The 19933-nt window shown below is 45.9% G+C and overlaps 1 protein-coding gene across 4 annotated transcripts in view; it reads left to right on the top strand.

Annotated features, from left to right (window-relative positions):
• Positions 1–19933, top strand: part of Lifr (LIF receptor subunit alpha) — a 70854-nt gene that overhangs the window by 21121 nt on the left and 29800 nt on the right. For all 4 annotated transcript variants that reach the window (XM_052160140.1, XM_052160138.1, XM_052160139.1 and 1 more), the window contains 6 exons: positions 4884–5044; positions 7591–7702; positions 9648–9778; positions 12353–12516; positions 15264–15438; positions 17183–17437. In XM_052160140.1, coding sequence (XP_052016100.1) covers positions 4906–5044; positions 7591–7702; positions 9648–9778; positions 12353–12516; positions 15264–15438; positions 17183–17437 — 976 coding nt within the window. In that variant the 5' untranslated portion in view covers positions 4884–4905. The remainder of the gene's footprint in view (positions 1–4883; positions 5045–7590; positions 7703–9647; positions 9779–12352; positions 12517–15263; positions 15439–17182; positions 17438–19933) is intronic.

Here is a 19933-nt window from a genome sequence, read left to right as displayed (position 1 = left end):
ACACCACCCTCTTTTTCCACGGGCACGTAGATCTCTGGGCATGATCCTCGTGGTTTATTCCATCAGTCACCAACGATATACTGTCACCGAAGGACATCTAACACGACCAAATGTGAAAGTCGAGTAGCATCGGGCCAAGGCGCTCGGAGGCGTTGGGTAGATACTCCTTTTCCAGAAAGTCAGCATGCCCTGTGATGGCCCCGTCAGTTTGCTCTGGAACCTGGGGTCCCTCCGTGCACGCGCATGAGCCACAGATTTAACTTCATCCCATGTGCGGCCAACACTTGGGATATGACAAGAGCAGTGTGTGCGCCTGTCGTGATGCTTATGGGCCAGACACTGCACCGCTCTGGCAGAGATGTGACCGTGCAAACAGCATCTCGGCCCTTTTTGTAGAGACTCCACAGTGACAACGAGCACATTAGTCCTCCTGCCAGATTTTTGGTACAACGGCCTGAGAAGCTTACAGAAATGGATGCTGAGGGAATCTGCCAAGAAAGGAATGGGCAGAAGGGAGGCATAGTGAGTGGCTTGTAGTCTCCCTTCTGATGCATCCCAGAAGGAGACCCCTGCTGGGCATGGGGTGCAGTTTGGAGTCATGTTTTCCTCAGCCCCCTCTCTTCCTCTCCCCTATTCCTCCTCCTCCTCCTCCTCCTCCTCCTCCTCCTCCTCCTCCTCCATTTCTTGTCATTCATTCTCCCTGCCTTGTTTTTATATTTTGTTGTTCTTCGAGAATCCTCCAAAGAATGAACAATGAGGGATGTACCTTTTGCAGTCTTACAGGTCTTGATAATCGAGTGCATTTTATCTTCCCAGTGGTCTCATCAAGTCTGAAAACAATTATTTACATTTTGAAAAGCGTTCCTTTTAAGTTTTCAGTGTTGAGAAGTTTGATGTGCTTTGCCTCCTAAGGAATATTAGGGAGAACCTGTGCAGGGGTCTCCTACACAGTGACCCCAGCTGTGGAGATGGTGCTGTCGTGTCCCTGCAGTGCAGACTGGGATATGTGTACAGATGTACTTGGCGAGTTCCCCAGAGTCGTGCCTCTGGACAGAGAACACCAGAGCGGGATGGTAACCTCCCATTGCTTGGGTGCCTTGTGACCTCTGTGACCAGCTTGTGCTTCTGCTCTGCTTTCCTGTGGGTTAGGAGCGAGTGCTGCTCTCCAAAGGTTCTAGCTAAGTGTAGTTTCTCCTGTGACTCCCACTGAGGTGGAGCTGGAAGATGCTCTGAGGAGCAGGCTCTCTGGCCGGGACGGAGCAGGTGTTCAGATGCTTCCCATAGTCCCAGGGGCCTACATGCCCAAGGCTCACATGATACCAGCGAGGTATGGGAACACTCTTATCCAATTCCGTCCTCCCTCCATCCAGCTTCCTCTCTCCCTGACCCCCTCCCAAATAAAAATAGGAAAACCCAGAAACGGACTAAATAAAGTCTATTTGGACCATAGCTTCTGGCTTAAGCATTACTTTCATCAGCTTATTTTTCTGAATAGCCATAGCAGAGTCCAAAACCTCATGGACCGGGAGCCAGAATCCGCCGTGCTGATTACAAAGCAAGGCAGATTTTATGTGCAGATGTACCATTTCCCTGGAAGGAACTCAAGACTTCTGGTCACATTGTGGACAGACAAGTGCCCTGCCACATGGGGCCAGGCTCCACCCAGCCCTGCCCTGGGCTTCAAGATACCTGACCTTGATGTCAGAATGTACATTAAAGACGAAGCCAGACTTTCTTCTTTCCATGGAACAGCTGGATAAGTGGATTCTGTATAATACTTTGTCTTCAGCAGAAGGGCTTAAGAACATTTTAAAATCTTTTAAGATAATTAAATATAGAAAAAAAATCTTGCAGGGTATTCAGTCTGAAGGTGTTGTTTGCTTGGAGTCTAGAATACTTTAAAAATAGGAATCTGCTGCCTGTGTTTAAAAATCTGAGCATTCCATAAGAAATCCCAGATTCCTGTGTAATCTTGAAAATCTAATGAATTTAGCAAAACCTGCTGGCTCCCTCCTATAACTGGCTGGGGACTGTGGTTCCTACCTGCCATATGCTATTTGCTTTGGCCACCAGATATTTGTAGTGGCTCTGTGGCTGGGTCAAGAGATAGCCGCGGGGATGTTAGAACACAGGTCACAGAACAAATCCTAATAGTGGTGGGCTCTGCCACAGTGGAGAGAGAGATCTCTTAGCATCATTTTTATCCGTGAAGTGCATTGAACGGTTCTAACCATGTTGTTGTTGTTCTGATCCTCAAATGAGTTTATTTGAAAGTCCAGGTTGGAAAAGGAGTCAAGTGCGTTACAAGTACATTGTGATGCTTGCCCAAATGACTTGATCCAGGTGTTCTACATAAGCACTAAGACAAAAGCACCATCTTCTGTAGTACCCTGCCCATTTTAAGTTGAGCAGGGCTTACTGATACCACATTGGTTTCTCTCTGCTAGGTCACCTACCCTAATGCACAGTGCTCTATCTGTGCCAGGTCTGTAACAGCCAGCTACCCAAGGTTCTGCACTGCCTGTTCCTGCTGGCAGGAGTGGGGCATTGCATTCAGAGTCTGCTGGGGCCAGTCAACAGAACTTGCCTCTGGGCTACACTGGTGGAGGCTAAAGCCAGAGGGCTTAAGCAATTCGCCCTCAGTCACACTGCTAATTAGTAATGGAGCCAAGATTAGAGTCCCTGTCTGGCGGCACCTGGTCCTGAGCCCTTCCTCGGGCGCCTCCTCCCAGTCCCTCTCATCCCTTCTTCCTGGCATTGCAATGGAACCCGAGTCTCCCTTCTAGAATAACCGTAAGCTGCTAGTGAGGCATTCTTTCAACGTATGTGTAGCCGGTTGGTGGGTTTAGTTTGTGATTATTCGAACCATCCCGCACAGCTGTGTAACTATAACCTCAGCAGCAGGCACCGGTGGACACTCCAGGAATACATTTTCATGCTAATAAGCGAGCTCAGTGACATGGGAGTTGTCAAGAACTTGTTCACTCATCTAGAAAATAACCGAACACTCTAGAAGTGTGTGCATGTGGGTTATAAAGACCTAAGGTATCTGAGACTCACTTGTGTGCTTTTCAGTGTTCAGCAATAGTCTGGAAGAGAGTGCTCCTTGTTCTGTCAGTGACAAATGTATTCTCTCTTGGGCTTCAGTCACTGCGATGCTGGACCTCTTTTTATTTTCAAGTCTCCGTCTCTCATCCACTTCCTATTTTTCTTTCATGGTTATTCAGTATTTTACATGTTTAAAGGGAGTTGGCAAGATCACTCAGAGGTTAAGAGTACCTATTGCTTTTGTAGAGAGTCTTTGAGTTCCCATCCCAGCACCCACTGTGACGCAGCTTAAGACTGTGTATAACTGTGGCTATAGAGTTCTGGCATCCTCAGGTAGCTATATGCATGTGGAGACATGTGGATATACACATGTACACACACATGCTTGCACATGTGCACACATATGAACACATATGTACACATGCACACACTCTAAATCTTTTAAAGTGTAACATCACCTAACAGGCTTACCTTTAAGGAGCTGTTTTTGCTTCCAGTGAGATTCATGGCGTGTCTGTTTGTGAAGTCTTTGGCTTTTCTCTTTAATTAACTTTCTAATTTAAAAAATCCTTTCAATTAAAAAAAAATCACACACTGAAATTAAGCAGCCCTAAGGTCTATAAATCTCAGCGAACGTCTTAGAGTTCTCCATACCCTACTGCAGAAATATATGCAACATCGTGTTGCTGCTTTATTCTCTATAGCAAAGAAATGATAACCTAGTTGTCAATCAACAGATGAATTGATAAGGAAAATTTGGGGTGTGTGTGCTCACACGTGCACTGGAGTGTGTAATGGAATACTATTCAGCTCTAAAAGAAATGCAATCTTCAAAATTTGCTGTTTTCCGTGTTGGTCTTGTTCTGGGAGTAATTTTCATTTTCTTGTTTATCCCGAGTCTCCCTCACATTTTAGACATTCTTTCATATGTTCTCTTTGCAGTGTAAAGCACTGTTAGGTCTGACAAGATGTCAGTGCAGTGGAAGGCTCTGTTAGCTGTGACTTGTGGCTGTAGGGTCATGGGAAGGAATGCAGTTCCTCCAGGGCATCTGAGTTCAGTAGCAGAATCACCTGTGTCTGTGTGAGCTCCTTGGCTCCCCCTGGGCAAGGTTTCAAGCTCTGTGGGATGTGGAGGGAAAGCACACTAACTCTTGGCTGGAAACAGATCTTTGGATCCTTTAGTTTGCAACTCCTATCTCTTGCCTGCTTCTTCATGCACCTGGGGACGGTTTGCATTATCCACCAGTTGACCATTGTTTAGCCACTAAATCTAGGAGTCACTCTTGATTCTTCTCTCCCTGCCCCCGCCCTGCCCTCACACAATACCCTAAACATACAGCCCTCACCATGAACTTTGCACATTTCAACTGCTTCCCATGTGTTGAACCGCTCGTTTTTCATTAGTAGGATAATACTAAGAAGGATGACACCTCAGCTTTGCAGACCAGTGCCTAGTTACAGATTGGCTGGGGCTCCATATTTGGGAGCACACATTAAGAGAGAGATCTAGGCTTCAACCCCAATCTGTGTTAGCATCTGTCCACAGATTGGCTTTCCTCTGTTAGCAGTATTGGGGTAGAGCACACGTATGCATTCAGGTATCATCTCAAATGGGAAGCCATGTTGGACTGCTGACTGCGGCGATCTGAAAGCAGCATCTCTACGCAGCTCTTGATGTCTGAGAGCTGGAGTAGCAGAGTTTGGCTTCTCCACTCCTCAGTGTGCAGCATGCTTTGTGTGTCACGTCATGACTGCTTCTGGTGTTGTGCACCCCGAGTGAGGTGTGTCTCCTGGGCCATTTGAATAGCATCTGTATTCTTCCTCTCTCCTCCTAGGACTGACTAAATAGCAGGGCCAATGGGCACTTACTCATGGTGGAGGCAGCCATCTTGGACGGTGGACAATAAAAGATCGAGGATGACTCCAAACCTGCCCTGGCTCCTGTCGGCTCTGACTCTTCTGCATCTGATGATACACGTACATGGTCTGAAGAGAGGTAAGTGAGCCTTGCAGCAGACGGCACGCTGGTTCATGTCCGACTATAGAGTAGTCCTGTGTCTCTGCCGACCTCTTCGTGGTACTGCTTAAAATCCATTTCTCTGCATTCTTTTTTTCCTGTGTCTTTCTAGTTTCTTTTTAAAAGCCCCTTTACTAAAGGGCAATCAAAATATTCCTTTATCCTATACAAATAATAAAGCCCAGTTCTCATACAATGTCATTCACTCCTTTAGGATACAGTTCTCTGAGTTTTGACAATGCACATTCGCTAACCGCAGGCACCATCAAGATCTGGCTCTGTTCCAGAACACAGAAAATGCCCACTGTGTCCCAGTAGCCAGCTCTTTCCGCCCTGCCCCGCCCCGCCCCGCCCTAGCCCAGCCAGCCAGCCAGCCATGCTGTGGTCTGTCTCAAATGTGTTTTAAGAAAGTTTTCTAAATGGAATCGAAAATCCTTTCCTCGATCCCTTGTGACTTATTTTGAAACTTTAAGAATGTTTCTGCAGATACTGCCTGGCTTATTTCTGCAAGGGCTGTCATCCCATGGCCCACTGGCCTTGCCTTCATGGTATTTACACAATTAAACAGACCGCTTCCCCCAAGATTTCTGAGTAAATAACTTGGTTTTGATTAACTGCTGGTTTCTAATGTGAGTTATTTCTAAGGCGTTTCTGCTTTTTTGTCTTATATGAACTTATAATTTATGGCAACTAGGAATATCATGTCTGTAATTCATGTGTGAAGCATGAATAATAGTAAGCTTTTCCTATTTGGGGTCAGGGTTAGAGTTAGCTTTTTCATAGACATTACAGAGCATAAGATAATTTCTAGTTTCCTCCTTCCTCCTTTTGCTCCTCTTCCCTTTCTCTTGTTCCTCTTTCCATTTATCCCTCTCCCCCCCCCTCTTGTCCTCTATCCTTTCCCACCCTCAGTGCTCCCTTCCTTGCTGTTCCTTCATTCCAGGGTGACTTTTCATTGTGTCGTTCTTACGCACGTACGCACGCACATTCCATAATGCGGTGTCAGGGTCCAGTGTGGAGAAAGACTCTTAGGACCGTGATTTCCTGAGTTGTTTCTTCCCCATTGTTTAAGCCACACATAACAAGACTATTTTCTGTGGGTCAGTGTGAGTTCATAGTGTGTGTACAAGATTGATTGTGGGTTCCCGTGGAGCTGCAGTCTAGGGTAAGCAGAGTAGCAGCCCCAGGTGGGTGGGTGTGTAGACCTTGAGGTTTTCTGGAATAATCTTTTTCTTTAGAGGTGAAGTGTTTGCTTATTTTCTAACCTCATTGCCATTATTTCACTACTCCCATTATAGTTGGCTTTTTAAATTCAAAACCAGAACTCACTCTCTCTCCCTCCCCCCTCCCTCCCCCCCCTCTCTCTCACACACATACACACACACACACACACACACACACACACACACACTCTTAGTTGACTGCAGATCTTTGTCTAGGAGAGAGTCCTCCTGAGCTTTCTCCCATGTTACCACATCTATCAGTATGGTCCTTTTTCAGGTGGGCAGCCATGCTGTTGAGACCTCCTGGCTGTAGCCTCTGACATTTCTAGGAGACACAGTCCCACAGCAAACTCCCCATTCCTCTTTTTTTTTTTTTTTTTTTTATACAGTCTTCCCACCCTCTTTTCTCAGGTGACCCCTGAGCCTAGGTTGTGTGTAGACAGGATCACGTTGTAGACATATCCGTTGGCTCTGGTCTCCAGAGTTCTTCACTTGGATCGGTTGCAATCTTATGCAGTGGTCACTGTCATGAAGAGAAGGTTCCTAGATGAGGCATGAGGGCTACACTCATCAGTGGGTATAAGGACAGATATTTAGAGTGCAGTTAGGGATTGCGGTGGCTTAGAGAAGTGGTTGTAGGTTCTCCTACAGTATCCATGACTTCAGTAACCCCAGGGAGGTGCTTAGGTTTCCAGTGGCAGGCACTACTTCCTCTTGTTGAGTGTGTCTGAAGACCAGAGAGCTGTTGGTTACTGCCAAGATAGGAGAGAGTGGGAGAAATAGTTTTGCCCAGGGACAAGGATACCAGTTGGTTAACCAGGAGCAAATGGTCAGCCCTGAAAATTACATAAAAGTAGTATTATGTGGACTACATAGGTTGTATTTAAGTATTCAAGAATACATATGTATACATGTATATACATATACATATACACAGGCATACATATATGTAGGCATATACACACATGTATATGTAACAACATTTAACCACAATTGAAGAGAGAAAGGCCATGAATCTGAAAGAGACAAGAGCGTATGCATGGGAAGGTTTAGAGGAAGGAAAGGGAAAGTGATATGATTGTATTATAATCTTAAGAAATTAAAAAAAAATTTTTAAAAACCCACAAAAAATTAGCAAAGCAGCCATAAAGTACTATCTGATGACTGAGGCCTTTTTTCCTAGAGAGCGGCTCTCTGGAGGCCCAGGACCTGTCTCCCCACTGAGATACCACCCGTCAGCGTGCACGAGAGTCACACACATGCTCTGTGTCATGTATGTTCATGTTGTTTTTCCTTCTTTAGGAGTACAAGATTTGAAATGCACAACCAGCAACATTCGAGTGTGGGCCTGCTCATGGTCAGCCCCCCTCGGGGTCAGCCCTGGAACTGTTAAAGACATTTGCATTAAAGACAGGTAATGACATCCTGGGGTGCATCTAAAGCTGTCACCCCTGAGAGCTGCTTTCCCAGTTATTTTTGAGTGTGACAGTTTTCCGAGATTTTTTTTAAAGGACATTTGCATTTAATCTTCTCTTAAAAATTCCAAGTCTTAGGTTAGTCCAGACAGAAACTCCTCCACCTTCTAGCCAAATGCACTTTTCCTTATCTGTGTGTGAAGGTGGAGTACTACCCACCATGCACTGATCTGCTCAGGGGGCTCTACAGCTCTACTACAAGCCCTTGTCTGCCCGCATCAGGTTGAAGTCTGTGTCTAATAGAAAACACCAGCAACAGCAGCTCCACACACAGGCATTGCCTCTCAGGGAAGAGGTCCGGCTGTGGGCAGTCCAGGGCTGGCACATGTGGCAGTGAGCCTGTCCTTGTCATCAGGTTTCTTTGCCATCTGTCTGGACTCTAGTGGCTTAGGAATCTCACGATACTTGAGGAACAGCCCTTAGGTCTGCACTTGAAGAAGCAAGCAGGAAAAGGGAGGATGATTTTCTATTTAAAAGACTCATAAAAAGGCCCATAAACCACGTACACTGGCCAGGTCTAATCAGATGGCTAAAAAAGCTGGCTCCTCCAGCACCTTGGAGGGAAGTTCTCCTCCTGGGTGACAGAGTTCAGTGAGCACCAAGTCCACGTTAGTAAGAGGTAGTCCAAGTTAGGAGGGTGAATAGGCCTTGGGCGGCAGGGGAAGGCTCTCAACAACACCGTACAGCCCAGGTAGTCTTGAGTGGGCTTGACACACAGCTTCGTAGAGTGGAGGCCTCCACAGTGCCTCTTGCTTTTCCCGAATCCCAGCAAGGACAATGAATCACTTAGCCAAGCCCCACAGGTTTAGCAAGCTCATCTCCAAGTCCCAGGTTACAAACCAGTGGTCCTGATACAAACGGGTACAACGTGTTTAAACAGAGCCAGCTATTTCCCTTCTTTGTATGTTTACCAAGCACTACTGCAGACACCAGGATAGCTTTGTCAGTTACAACAGGTTAGTGTGTTGCAGAAATAGCCTTCAAACCTTTATGGTTTTGCTCATGAAAATGAAGGGCTGTTTTCTGGTTATGTTCTGGCGTCAGCTGGGATTTCCACCTTGAGCCTCTTCTTATTATGAGGTCATTGTAAGGGGACAAAGAAAAAAAAAAGGACATAGCCTATGTTGGCTTTTAGAACTTCCTTCATTGAGTGGGTAACCCGTGACTTTGCTTCAGATTTTTCTGGCCACATAATGTCACACAGTCATTCCTTGGTTTCGGAGGGACAGAGGATAGTCTTTCCTTGAGACCACGGGAGGAGATCCTGGAACTTTGGGTAAATGGTGTGAATGCTGACTGTGTCACACTGGGGAGAAACTTAGGTCCCGCTCACCAGGGCCTTACAACAGTACTGTGGGTGGCTTTTGGCTGAAGTGGAAAGTGACTTAGAAAGGAGCAGAATCCATGGAGTGATTTCCACATCTAAGCGATGAGGTCTTGTTGAAGTTCACTGTGAGCCCGGTGAGACAGAAGAGAGGGTGTGTGTGCGCACAGGGACCACTGTGTCTAGTTTCACTTCTGCTGTGGCCTCCGCTGAGCCCTGCTTCGACTACGAGGCACTAGGCGATGGTCCCTTCGTGTTCTGTGCACACATGCTCATGAACGGTGTGTGTGGAGCAGGGCTCTGGTGAGGTTGAGGTGGGACTTGAACATCATGAAGACCTCGAGGTTCCTCAGAGCCACATCTGCATGCTCCATGTGTTCTGGTAACTCCTCCCCATATCGCCATTAACACCTCTGTTTTTGTTGCAGCATATAGTACATACAACCCAACATTACACAAAAGCATGGGGCACTTTCTAGTGCTTCTAATGTTAATCAGGCTTTTATGAGCACTTCGCTATTTTTTATCTGCTATTTAAAGTTCCCTTTCTTTCATTACAGGTTCCATTCTTGTCACCGATTAGAGACAACAAACGTTAAAATTCCAGCTCTTTCACCAGGTGATCACGAAGTCACCATCAATTATCTAAATGGCTTCCAGAGTAAATTCACACTGAATGAAAAAGACGTTTGTAAGTATTTAAAAGAAAGTTTGGTTCTATTTGTCGTCGTCAGCAGCAGCATTTGCTGTTCTTTCTGGCCACAAGAGTTTGCCACGTAGGCTCAGGCTAGCCTTGAACTTGTGATTTCCAGTCTCAGGCCCCAAGGGTTGGCCTCAGAGATGTGTGTCACCACACCAGCTGGAAATTAGTCTTAAATGAACAAAGTCACTGTTGATGCTGTGGTGCTGGGTCGCTGGCAGAAACCTATGATTCCGTTGAATTTTGTTTGTTACTGCTGCTGTTCACTCCGCATCCTTGCTGAGGAAGGGAGCAAATGTATCTTCCAGTCAGAGTAGAGGAAGTGGAGGTCCTTCCTTCTCTCAGTTGTTATCTTAGCTCCCGTAGCCTCAGTACCGGTGTGTGCCCCAGCATGTCTCAGGTGTCTAGGAGTATAGTCACTGACCACCCCAGAAGTGACCCCGGCCCACTGTCCACTCACAATTTTGCATGCCATGGTCTTTTGTGGCAAGTTCCCTCAGTTGAATTCATAGTCCATCCATTGTGTACTTTGGTGTTTACCACGCGTCTACATCACAGGAAGCGTGTTCTGTGAGCGAAGGGACAGGGACCTTGTCTTCTGTACTGTGCACAGACAATTGGCAAGGGTCTCCTTAGTGAACACCTAGGACACTGGCCACCAGGACAGAGGAAGGACAGAGGCAACTCAGGCAGACAGATGTAGAACTTGAATTTCACAGGTTTCTCTCAGGGCAGCAAAGAGGTCTGTGAGCTTTTCACCACTGAGAGGTTGGCGTCATAATAACGCGGTAAGCTGTGTCGGAAGAAGACACAGTTACCTCTGATCTGTTCACTTTTGTGGAGTGTATGTGTTAGAAAAGATCTACGTCAGTCTCAGACTTTCCTGATTGCTGGCAGAGGTAGGTAAAGCACTGGCCATGAAGCCCGGACAGTTGGAGTTCAGGTGGAAGGAGAGAATAAATAGATCCGCTGCTCTGCACACAGCTCTCGTTACTAAAAATCTAGAATAAAAACACCGTGTTGAGCAAATTTTAGTAAAACCGGACGCTACAAGCTTCTTTTTGGGTTCCAAGACTGACAGGCAGTAATGGCTTGTTCTGCGTGCCTCTGGCAGTCAGCTGACTTACCCCTGGACACTGATTTGCTCTTGTAGTTTCTCACTTACCGTGACTTTATTTAGTGGCCCTGCAACTTCATAAGAAATAAGTAGAAGAAAGGAAAGAAAAGTGCCTACCTTCAGATTTCCTCTGATTTACCCTCACACACCTACCATTTGAGAAGAATCTTGCAGGAACATCTACGTCTCTTTCTGCCACCATCACTGACAAGGTCACACACGTACCGTGTTTCCCACTGAGGCTCTGATCATGTGCCGAGCGTGTGCATGGAGAGCAGCAAACTTAAGCATCTCCCCTCCTGCTACCTCCTGTCAGCTCCAGCTTCCCTCCACACATGCCCGAATTCTCAAGCAAGGTGTATCTCTTACTTCCTATAATTCAGTGTCAGAGCCACAGCTGTCCCAGCCTCCTGCAGTAAGGCCAGACAAGCCCTTCCTGCTGTGGGTTGCCCTGACCTTGGTTTAACACAGCACTAGCAAAAGACCACACCCTCATTCCTCTCTTTACTCTTTCTTCCCCCTGAACTCTCTTATTTGGACTATTTGACACTTGCTGATTTCTCAACTTCAGGGTCTTTTTTTTAATTTTTTTTATTTGATATATTCTTTATTTACATTTCAAGTGAGTTTCCCTTTCCTGGGTCCCCCCTCCCCAAAAGTCCCATAAGCCCTCTTCCCTCCCCCTGTTCCCCAATCCACCCCTTCCCACATCCCTGTCCTGACACTGCTGTACTGAGCCTTTCCAGGACTGGGGGCCACTCCTTCCTTCTTCTTGGGCACCATTTGATATGTGAATTGTGTCTTGGGTATTCCAAGCTTGTGCTGGAGCTGCCTGCCGGCTGCTGAGCCAGCCTTTGCAGGCCTGGTCTCTCCTGCCCTTCAGAGGTAGCCATTGGCTCCGGCGCTCAGTGCCAAGCCCATTAGAACAGTCTCTGTTGTCTAATGACACCCACATCCTGCAGCAGCTCTTTGAGGTCTTCAGGTGGGTGGCATCCTCTCAGTGAGGGGCGCTGCTGCAGCTGGAAGGCACGTGGGCAGCTGTAAGAGCACATAAGCCCTTCCCCCACCTGCCCATGTTCTTAGGCTCAGGCGGCTACCGCCCCAAGCAAGCTCTTCTGCTGCTTCCGTTCAGGTCCCTAGCTGGGTGGCACTGGTATTGTGGGAACCCTGCCGCTGCCTGCAGCAGGAAATGTGTCACGTATTTGAAACAGCCAGCTGACAGTTTTCTCAAGTTTGTCCCTTTAATTACCAGCTGCCTGTACAAATAAAACCTCGATCTCTTCCTTTTTTTTCCCCAGTAACAGGGTTTTTTTTTCCAAGGGTTTATTTTCATGCCACATTATTACATTATTTTTTTTATGGAGTTTAGAAGTTACTGATAAAGTGAAGTACACTGTGAAAAATATATTATTTAACTAAATGGCTCTGCTTTTCTTTCCTGTTTTAAGCTTTAGTTCCAGATACTCCTGAGATCTTGGATTTGTCTGCGGACTACTTCACCTCCTCGTTAGAACTGAAGTGGAATGACAGAGGGTCTGCTCTGCCTTACCCCTCCAATGCCACCTGGGAGGTTAAGGTCCTACAGAATCCGAGGAGGGAGCCCGTAGCACTAGTAAGTTTGAGCAAACCTATATTTCCCTGTGATACACCGAAACCTCGCAGCTCTTAAAGCTGTCACGGTGGCATCCATGGATTTTGGGATGATCGAAGAAATAGATGGTGTGTCTTTAGGGGTTCTTTAAAAACTCTCTGATGTGACTTAAAATATCACTCACAGGCTGATGGGGTGGCCATACAAGCCCGGCTGCCTGAGTTTGATCTGGAACCCTGGTAGGAGGAGAGAATGGAGTTCTGAAGGTTCTCCTCTGACCTCTGTGTGCTCTGTGGCATGTGCTTGCCCATACTCACACACACACATACACACATACACGCACACACACATACATACACACATACATACACATGCATACACACACACATACATGCATACACATACATGCACACACACATATATACACATACACACATACTTACACATACATACATACACATGTACACACACATGCACACACACGCACACATACATATACACACATACACACACATACACATACTTACACACATACACATACACACATACACATACATACACACATACATACACACATACACACATACTTACACATATATACACACATATATACACACATACACACATACACATGCACACATGCACACATGCATATACACACATATACACACATACATACATACACACATACTTACACACATATATACACATACATACATACTTACACACATATACACACATACACACATATATACACATGCATATATACACACACACATACACACACATACATACACACATACACACACACTGACAGAAAAATTAGCAATAAAGTAAGAAAAAAACATCACTCATGTAATGATAATTCAAAGTTTAAGAAATTAACGGGAAATTAATGATAATTCAAAGTTTAAGAAATTAGCTCTTCCCTGGTTCTCCCACTTGGATACAGTAAATGCCCAGCCTTTCATTTAAGCATGCTCTTACGTAAATTAAATAAAAGTTTATTTTGGTTTATTTTATTAAATCTGTTATTTTTCTTTATCCATTACTGTACATAAAAAAATATTTGAAACACATTTAACCAGAATAGTAATAATAACTGAGATGCCAGTAAGGTTTAATTTAGTGGTCTGAAATGACATCGTTACATACAGCATGCCTCTCCCCACTTGTAAGTGTCCCCATGGGTTCCTGTAACCCACTTGCTTCCACTTGTTCTGAGACATGAGGAGCAGGTATGGGAGTTGGACGGGGGCCAAGTGGACATGTGGATACCAGGACAAGAGGGATGCCAGGCAGTAGTGTTTCATGTAAGGTGCAGACCGGGCACAGCCATGGGAAATGTTCCGCACAGTTGGGGATGGACACAGGGAGCCCCTGAGCTGCCCTGAAGTGCGCTCCCACCCCACCCCCACCCCGTTCCCACTTGTCGCTCCTTGGAAACAAGCTTGCGTCTGTGCATAGAGACAGGGCCTCACTGTGCAGCACGGGCCTCAGGCTTCCCAGGGCTACAATTGCAGCTATGTTTAACCCCTTCAGCTCATTCCTTCCGTTCCGCATCTCCATTCCCCAGGCAGCAGGCCCACGCTGTGGAGGATGGGAGCCCTTTGCCCTTTCCTAGCCCACCATGTCCCGGGTCCCTGGCTCTCCCTTCCTCTCTTCATTCCTGTCCCAGTTTCCTAACGTCTTCAAATGTAGTTGAACGAACCTCGGCAGAGGCAGAGTCTAAATACTAGCTTCAACCTCATCGTTCTATGGAGCTGCTTATGCCTTAAGTTCCATTTCTGCACTTAATTAATTCCATACTACTTTCTCTCTGGGCCAAATGAATCTCCTTAAAATGATCCAATATATTAGGTAGGCTTTTTTCTGTTTTCTTGGTGTGTAAATCTCTCTGTGGCCCTGAGGCTGACCCTCCTCCATAGACATGGATGGCTGAGTGGTAAGTTGCTGAGAGATTCTAAATTTAACTACCAGAAACCTGCTACCACACAGAAGATGGTGACGATCAGAAGCGTCCTCTCTTAGTTTTGGAAGCATAAAAGGCTAGCATTGAGAGCATAGGCAGAACATGTCTTGAGCAGGGTTGCTAGTTTAAGCAGATGTAGTTTACACGTTGGAAAGTTTTATCAAGGTTTTGAAGGGATGCTCCGTCCCTTCGTTGTGTGGATGTAGCTCTATCCATACTGCTGAACACTGAGTGGCTCATGGTAGTCTAATCTGCCACCCTCAGAACTTGTTTGATTTGATTATCCCCCTTACCACCCTTTTTTTCTTAGAATGTTTCTTCTTGAGAAACTTGCACTGGTTTCCTGGTTGTCTTATTTTTCCTGTTTCCCACTGCTCTTGCTTTTTTTTTTTCTTTTTCTTTTTTGTCTGCTCCTTCTCTTTGGCTTTACTTCTTTAAGATAAAGATCACCTGTTGTTTTTTCCTCCGAGAGAGTATGGAAATCATTTCTATAGCACTGTATTTTCTTAGTTGCTTCGCTGACTGTTCTGATCAATCCCTGTATCAACCTCTGTAAGGGAGCGGAGGGTAATCCTGTAGGACCGCATGTTGACCGACAAGGGCACACAGTCGGGTATTGGTGGTGTTGGTCTAACTTGTCACGCTGTGTAGAAACAGACCGTCATACAGAGGTGCAGACTGTTTACCTTTATGCATCACTCGGTGACTGATAGCACGTATTCTGTAAGGCCTTTCTGTTCATGGAGAAAGGCAGAACATCAGCATTATTTGGAAGAATAATTTCTTTTTTTTTTAGGTGTCACTCAACACAGTGCTGAATGGTAAAGATACAGTTCACCGCTGGAACTGGACCTCAGACCTGCCCTTGCAGTGCGCCACGCACTCCGTGAGCATCAGATGGCACGTTGACTATCCTCACTTCTCCGGTTATAAGGAGTGGAGCGACTGGAGCCCGCTGAAGAACATTTCCTGTAAGCTTTCGTTTACAGACCCTTGCCTCACGTGGCTTAGATTGCTTAAGAGTAAGGGTTGGCGTGTGCCCTTAGTTTTTTTGAATCCAGGTAGCTATCTTCCAAAGTGGCCACCCCAGAACTATGGATTAAAGAAATCTGAGGCTGTGCTGAAAGTCATGTGTCTATTAAATACAACTCCTCTCACAGGTAGATGTAAAATTCTGGCAGAGTGAGCAGGGGCCCCGGCTCATTGGGGTCAATAAGATGAAGTCCAGAAACCATCCAATGTTCATTTCAGATGGGCAGTCTGTGGAGCAACATCAGATGAGGAAGGGCCGGAAGCACTGGATAAATAAGGAGACTCTGGGGCAGTTGAGCCAGACACTGTAAATATAACCCAGGACAGCTGAGATTAGAAAGGGAGGGAGGGAGGGAGGGAAGGAAGGAGGGAGGGAAGGAGGGATGTGAGCAGCAGAATCTGATTTGCTGGAGATGTCCCTTTGGGAATCACAAAGATGTACGTGATTGGAAATGCTTAGAGTCTGAAGGCCAGTGTATCTTTGGGAAAGGGAACTGGGACACATGGAAGCTCTCCTGTCTACAGAAATACCAGAGGAAGGCCAGTAGCCGGAGGACTAAGAGTGACCCAGAAAATTCAGTGTGGCAGAACCCAAGAGAGGAAGGAGTTTGAAGAGGTGTTTAAGATGATAAGTCAGAAGGGACCTTTGGATCGCATGTGGGACCCGTGAGTCCCTTCAGTAGAATGGTGGACTGAGAAGCCAGATGTCAGGGAAGAGAGAGGGAAGGATAAAGGGGACCTGAGGTCCCTGTGTAAGCACTAGCTGTTAGGAGTGGAGCTGGGGTGCGTGACCTTGACCTGCAAGGGTATGTTTAAAGCAGCAGCTGTGAGTTAGGCTGTGGAGTGCCCCCCACTTTGTTGCTGATGAAAAGTACACCTGCTCTAAGAACATAGGAGAGTTTCCAAAGAATAAACTTGCTCATCCAGTGATACTGCGTGCATCTTCAGCATGTGTATATAAACCCTTAAAAATTAACCCTTGACAATGGCCTGCGATCTGGTTCTGTCCCCGCATAAGAAGATAGGGCCATAGTTGTACTTCGCATTTGTGTCTTGCTCCTTTGAAACAGGAGTGTTGTGCTTTGTAGATACTGAACCTTTCTAAGCTCTCGTATGTGGTGGTTTATGCCTGTAATCCCAGCATGCATCAGGGACAGGAGGATTACTGTGAGCTTTAGGCTAGCCTTGGCTCCATGTGGTCTAAGCCATTCTGGGTTACAGAATAACACCATGTTTCAAAATAACAAAAGCGAGGAGCTCTTTTGGGAAGGTGCCCTCTACTCAAGCAGTTCCATGGGCCCCAAGTTTGAATCCACAGCACCTCCCTCAAAGCTGGGTATGGTAGCATCTACAACCCTGAGTCTCTGAGGGTGGGTAGAGATCAGAGCTTCTACTTCTGTCTGGTCCAGCTAAATTAGCGAGATCCAGGTTCAGTGAGAGCCCCTATCTCAAAACAGAGTGGAGAGACTTTGAGAAAGACACCCCATGTCAGCCTTTTGTTTTCATACACACACACATGAGCTTGTTCCTATATCACACACACACATACAAAAGAGATAGGGAAAAAATAAGTAAATAAATGAGAATAAAAACCATCCTAGGAGACAAAAAGGGTGTTCTAAGGAGACAGGCTTGTGTAAAAGATGTGTGAAATGTTTGTGATTCCCTCTTGTTTCTTTCTAGGGATTCGTAATACTGAGACTAATGTTTTCCCTCAAGACAAAGTGGTCCTTGCAGGCTCAAACATGACGATTTGTTGTATGAGTCCAACGAAAGTGCTCTCAGGACAGATTGGCAATACGTTCCGTCCTCTCATCCATCTTTATGGGGAAACCGTTGCGATCCATATCCTGAACATACCTGTTTCTGAAAACAGCGGAACAAACATCATTTTTAGCACAGATGATGATGTGTACGGAACGGTCATCTTTGCAGGCTGTAAGTACATCGTGTCGAATAGTTCCTCTCAGTCAGTATTGGTCCTTTTCCAACCTTAATTTCTTTTCTGTGAGCTGATTCTATTCCTTCCTTATTTCCTTGTTTAATACAAATACTATCCAAAGTCTCTAGAACACTTGCACAGGAGACTGAGAACTTATTTCTTTCATACTTATTCTTAGACCAGTTCTAAGTTTCATAAGGTTGAGACATCTAGCAACTGGGGTTTAGTTTAAATTCTTAACTTCAGAATTGATTCGAAGTCCTTAGTATACATAGTATTTCCTAATTGGACATTGCTTAGGAATAATTTCATACACATTCATTTTTCTGTTTTACTAAACTCTTAAGCAGCCAGGCTTAAGTAGTTCCTACTGTATTGTTTATCCAGGTTTTTAAGCAGCATATTTGAGGACAGCGAAGGACAAGGGGTAAGGAGTCTTATTCTTCATGCGTTCTGCCTGTAATGTGGGTGCCCTCACTCAGGGAGGTGACCGCTGACTCCTGTATCCTAAAAGAAGTCCAGACGTTGCGGTATTGGACTGCTCCCCCTTCCCCGCTCCCACGAAGCTTGTGTAGAGTGTCCGTAGATTATTGTGTGTTTAGGACTTTTCGTTTGACCTTGAGCCTTCTCTTTCCTCTCATACGGGGCTACCCGAGACAGCAATGCCCTTGTGTCCTGAACTGAGAGTTGGTAGCTTCTGAGTTTGCTCTCTGGGGCTCATGAATAACGGTGTGTGCGGCAGTTGGAGTGGATGCTGTGATGGCTCTTCTCCTGTGAGGATGTTATCCCTTTATGACAGTTCACGAAGAACCCCCTTCCGATGCCGGCATGTTGCCAGGACCTGAGAGAGGCGGGTGGCTCTATCAGCCTGCTCCTCCTTTTGACTGTGCCTTTTGGAACCCAAGGCACAGTCAGCTTAGGTTCACATTTATGTTGTCTCAATCACCTTTTCTTCCTCGTGGGATGCAGGGAGATTCTTTGTAACCATTCTCCAAAGGAACTGGAGCCTAAAATGAGAGGCAGTGGGAACATAGTGAACTCGCTGCAGAGGTGACAGGGAAGTGAGCCGCCCTCTTACAAATGTAAAAGGGCTGTAGAGAGGGTTCGGGATTCAGAATACTTGCAGCTCTTCCAGAGGGCTCAGATCCCTTCCCAGCACCCACATGGTGGCTCACAACCATCTGGGACTCAGGTTCCTTCGGATCTGATGCCCTCTTCTGGCACCTGCTGGCACCAGGCATGCATGTAGCAGATATTCAAAGCATTGGCACAGATGAATCAAGAACTAGTAAAGCTTTAATACATCACACACATACATATACACATACACACACAAGCCACGTGTGCACATGCATGCACACACACATAGGAAAAAACAAAAACTTTAAAAAAAAATGAGACTATGGTGCTGTGAAGTACCTCCGTGGGGACACCGTTGGCCTGGGGGTCGTTTCCCAGGACTGCCTATATGGGGTTAGGTAGTGACAGGCACACAGGTTTGTAATACAACATTGGCCACTCCTCAGTACAAGCAGGAGGCTCAGGACTTCAGGCTCCTCCTCCTCCTCCTCCTCAGCCAGCCTCAGGCCCACCTGGTCTCCCTTAGACACTGTCTCCTAACCAAAGAAAAGTTAAAAAAAAGTGAGAGTACATACTATAGATGTATGTTTCCATTTCTGTTATTTCAGACAACATTTTAATATTTAATCGTGGCACTGAAGTAAAACTCTTAAAGTCATGATTTAACCTCTGTGTGTAACATCAGAAGGTTGGAATACGGCTTGGTGCTCATCAGTTCAGGGCAATGCAGCAGGAGCCTTTCCCACCAGACAGATTGCGTCAGAAACTTCCAGAACAGGTTTTAGTATAAAGTGTCCAGATCAAGTTTGCTGTTTTGTTTTTGTTGTTGTTCTATTTTGCTCCTTTAAAAGGTATACTGTTGCCAGGCGGTGGTGGCGCACGCTTGTAATCCCAGCACTCTGGGAGGCCAGCCTGGTCTACAGAGTGAGTTCCAGAACAGCCAGGGCTACACAGAGAAACCCTGTTTCAAAAAAACTCCCCCCAAAAAGTAAAAGCCGGGCAGTGGTGGCGCATACCTTTAATCCCAGTGCTTGGGAGGCAGAGACAGGCAGATTTCTGAGTTCAAGGCCAATCTGGTGTACAGAGTTCCAGGACAGCCAGGGCAATACAGAGAAACCCTGTCTCAAAAAAACAAAAACAAACAAACAAAAATACCAAACAGAAAAATAAAATTGGTTTTCCCCCTCTGAACACATTCAGACTCAAATGTAGATCAATGTCAGACTCTCGTTCTTACAACAATGAGTCTTGCAGACCCACTTAGTAAACTATTGCAGCAACACGAGGTCTTGAGTGTCTTTGGTTGAATTTATTCCTAGCAGCTTGGTGTTCTCTGATGTCAGTTTGGTTTTGTTTTGGGGTTTTGGAGACATGGGGTTTTGTTTTGGGGTTTTGGAGACTAAGTAGCTCTG

The sequence above is a fragment of the Apodemus sylvaticus genome, chromosome 16 (genome assembly GCF_947179515.1).
Source record: "Apodemus sylvaticus chromosome 16, mApoSyl1.1, whole genome shotgun sequence".
In the NCBI taxonomy this organism is placed as follows: Eukaryota; Metazoa; Chordata; class Mammalia; order Rodentia; family Muridae; genus Apodemus; species Apodemus sylvaticus.
This window is presented reverse-complemented; position numbering and strand designations above follow the sequence as displayed.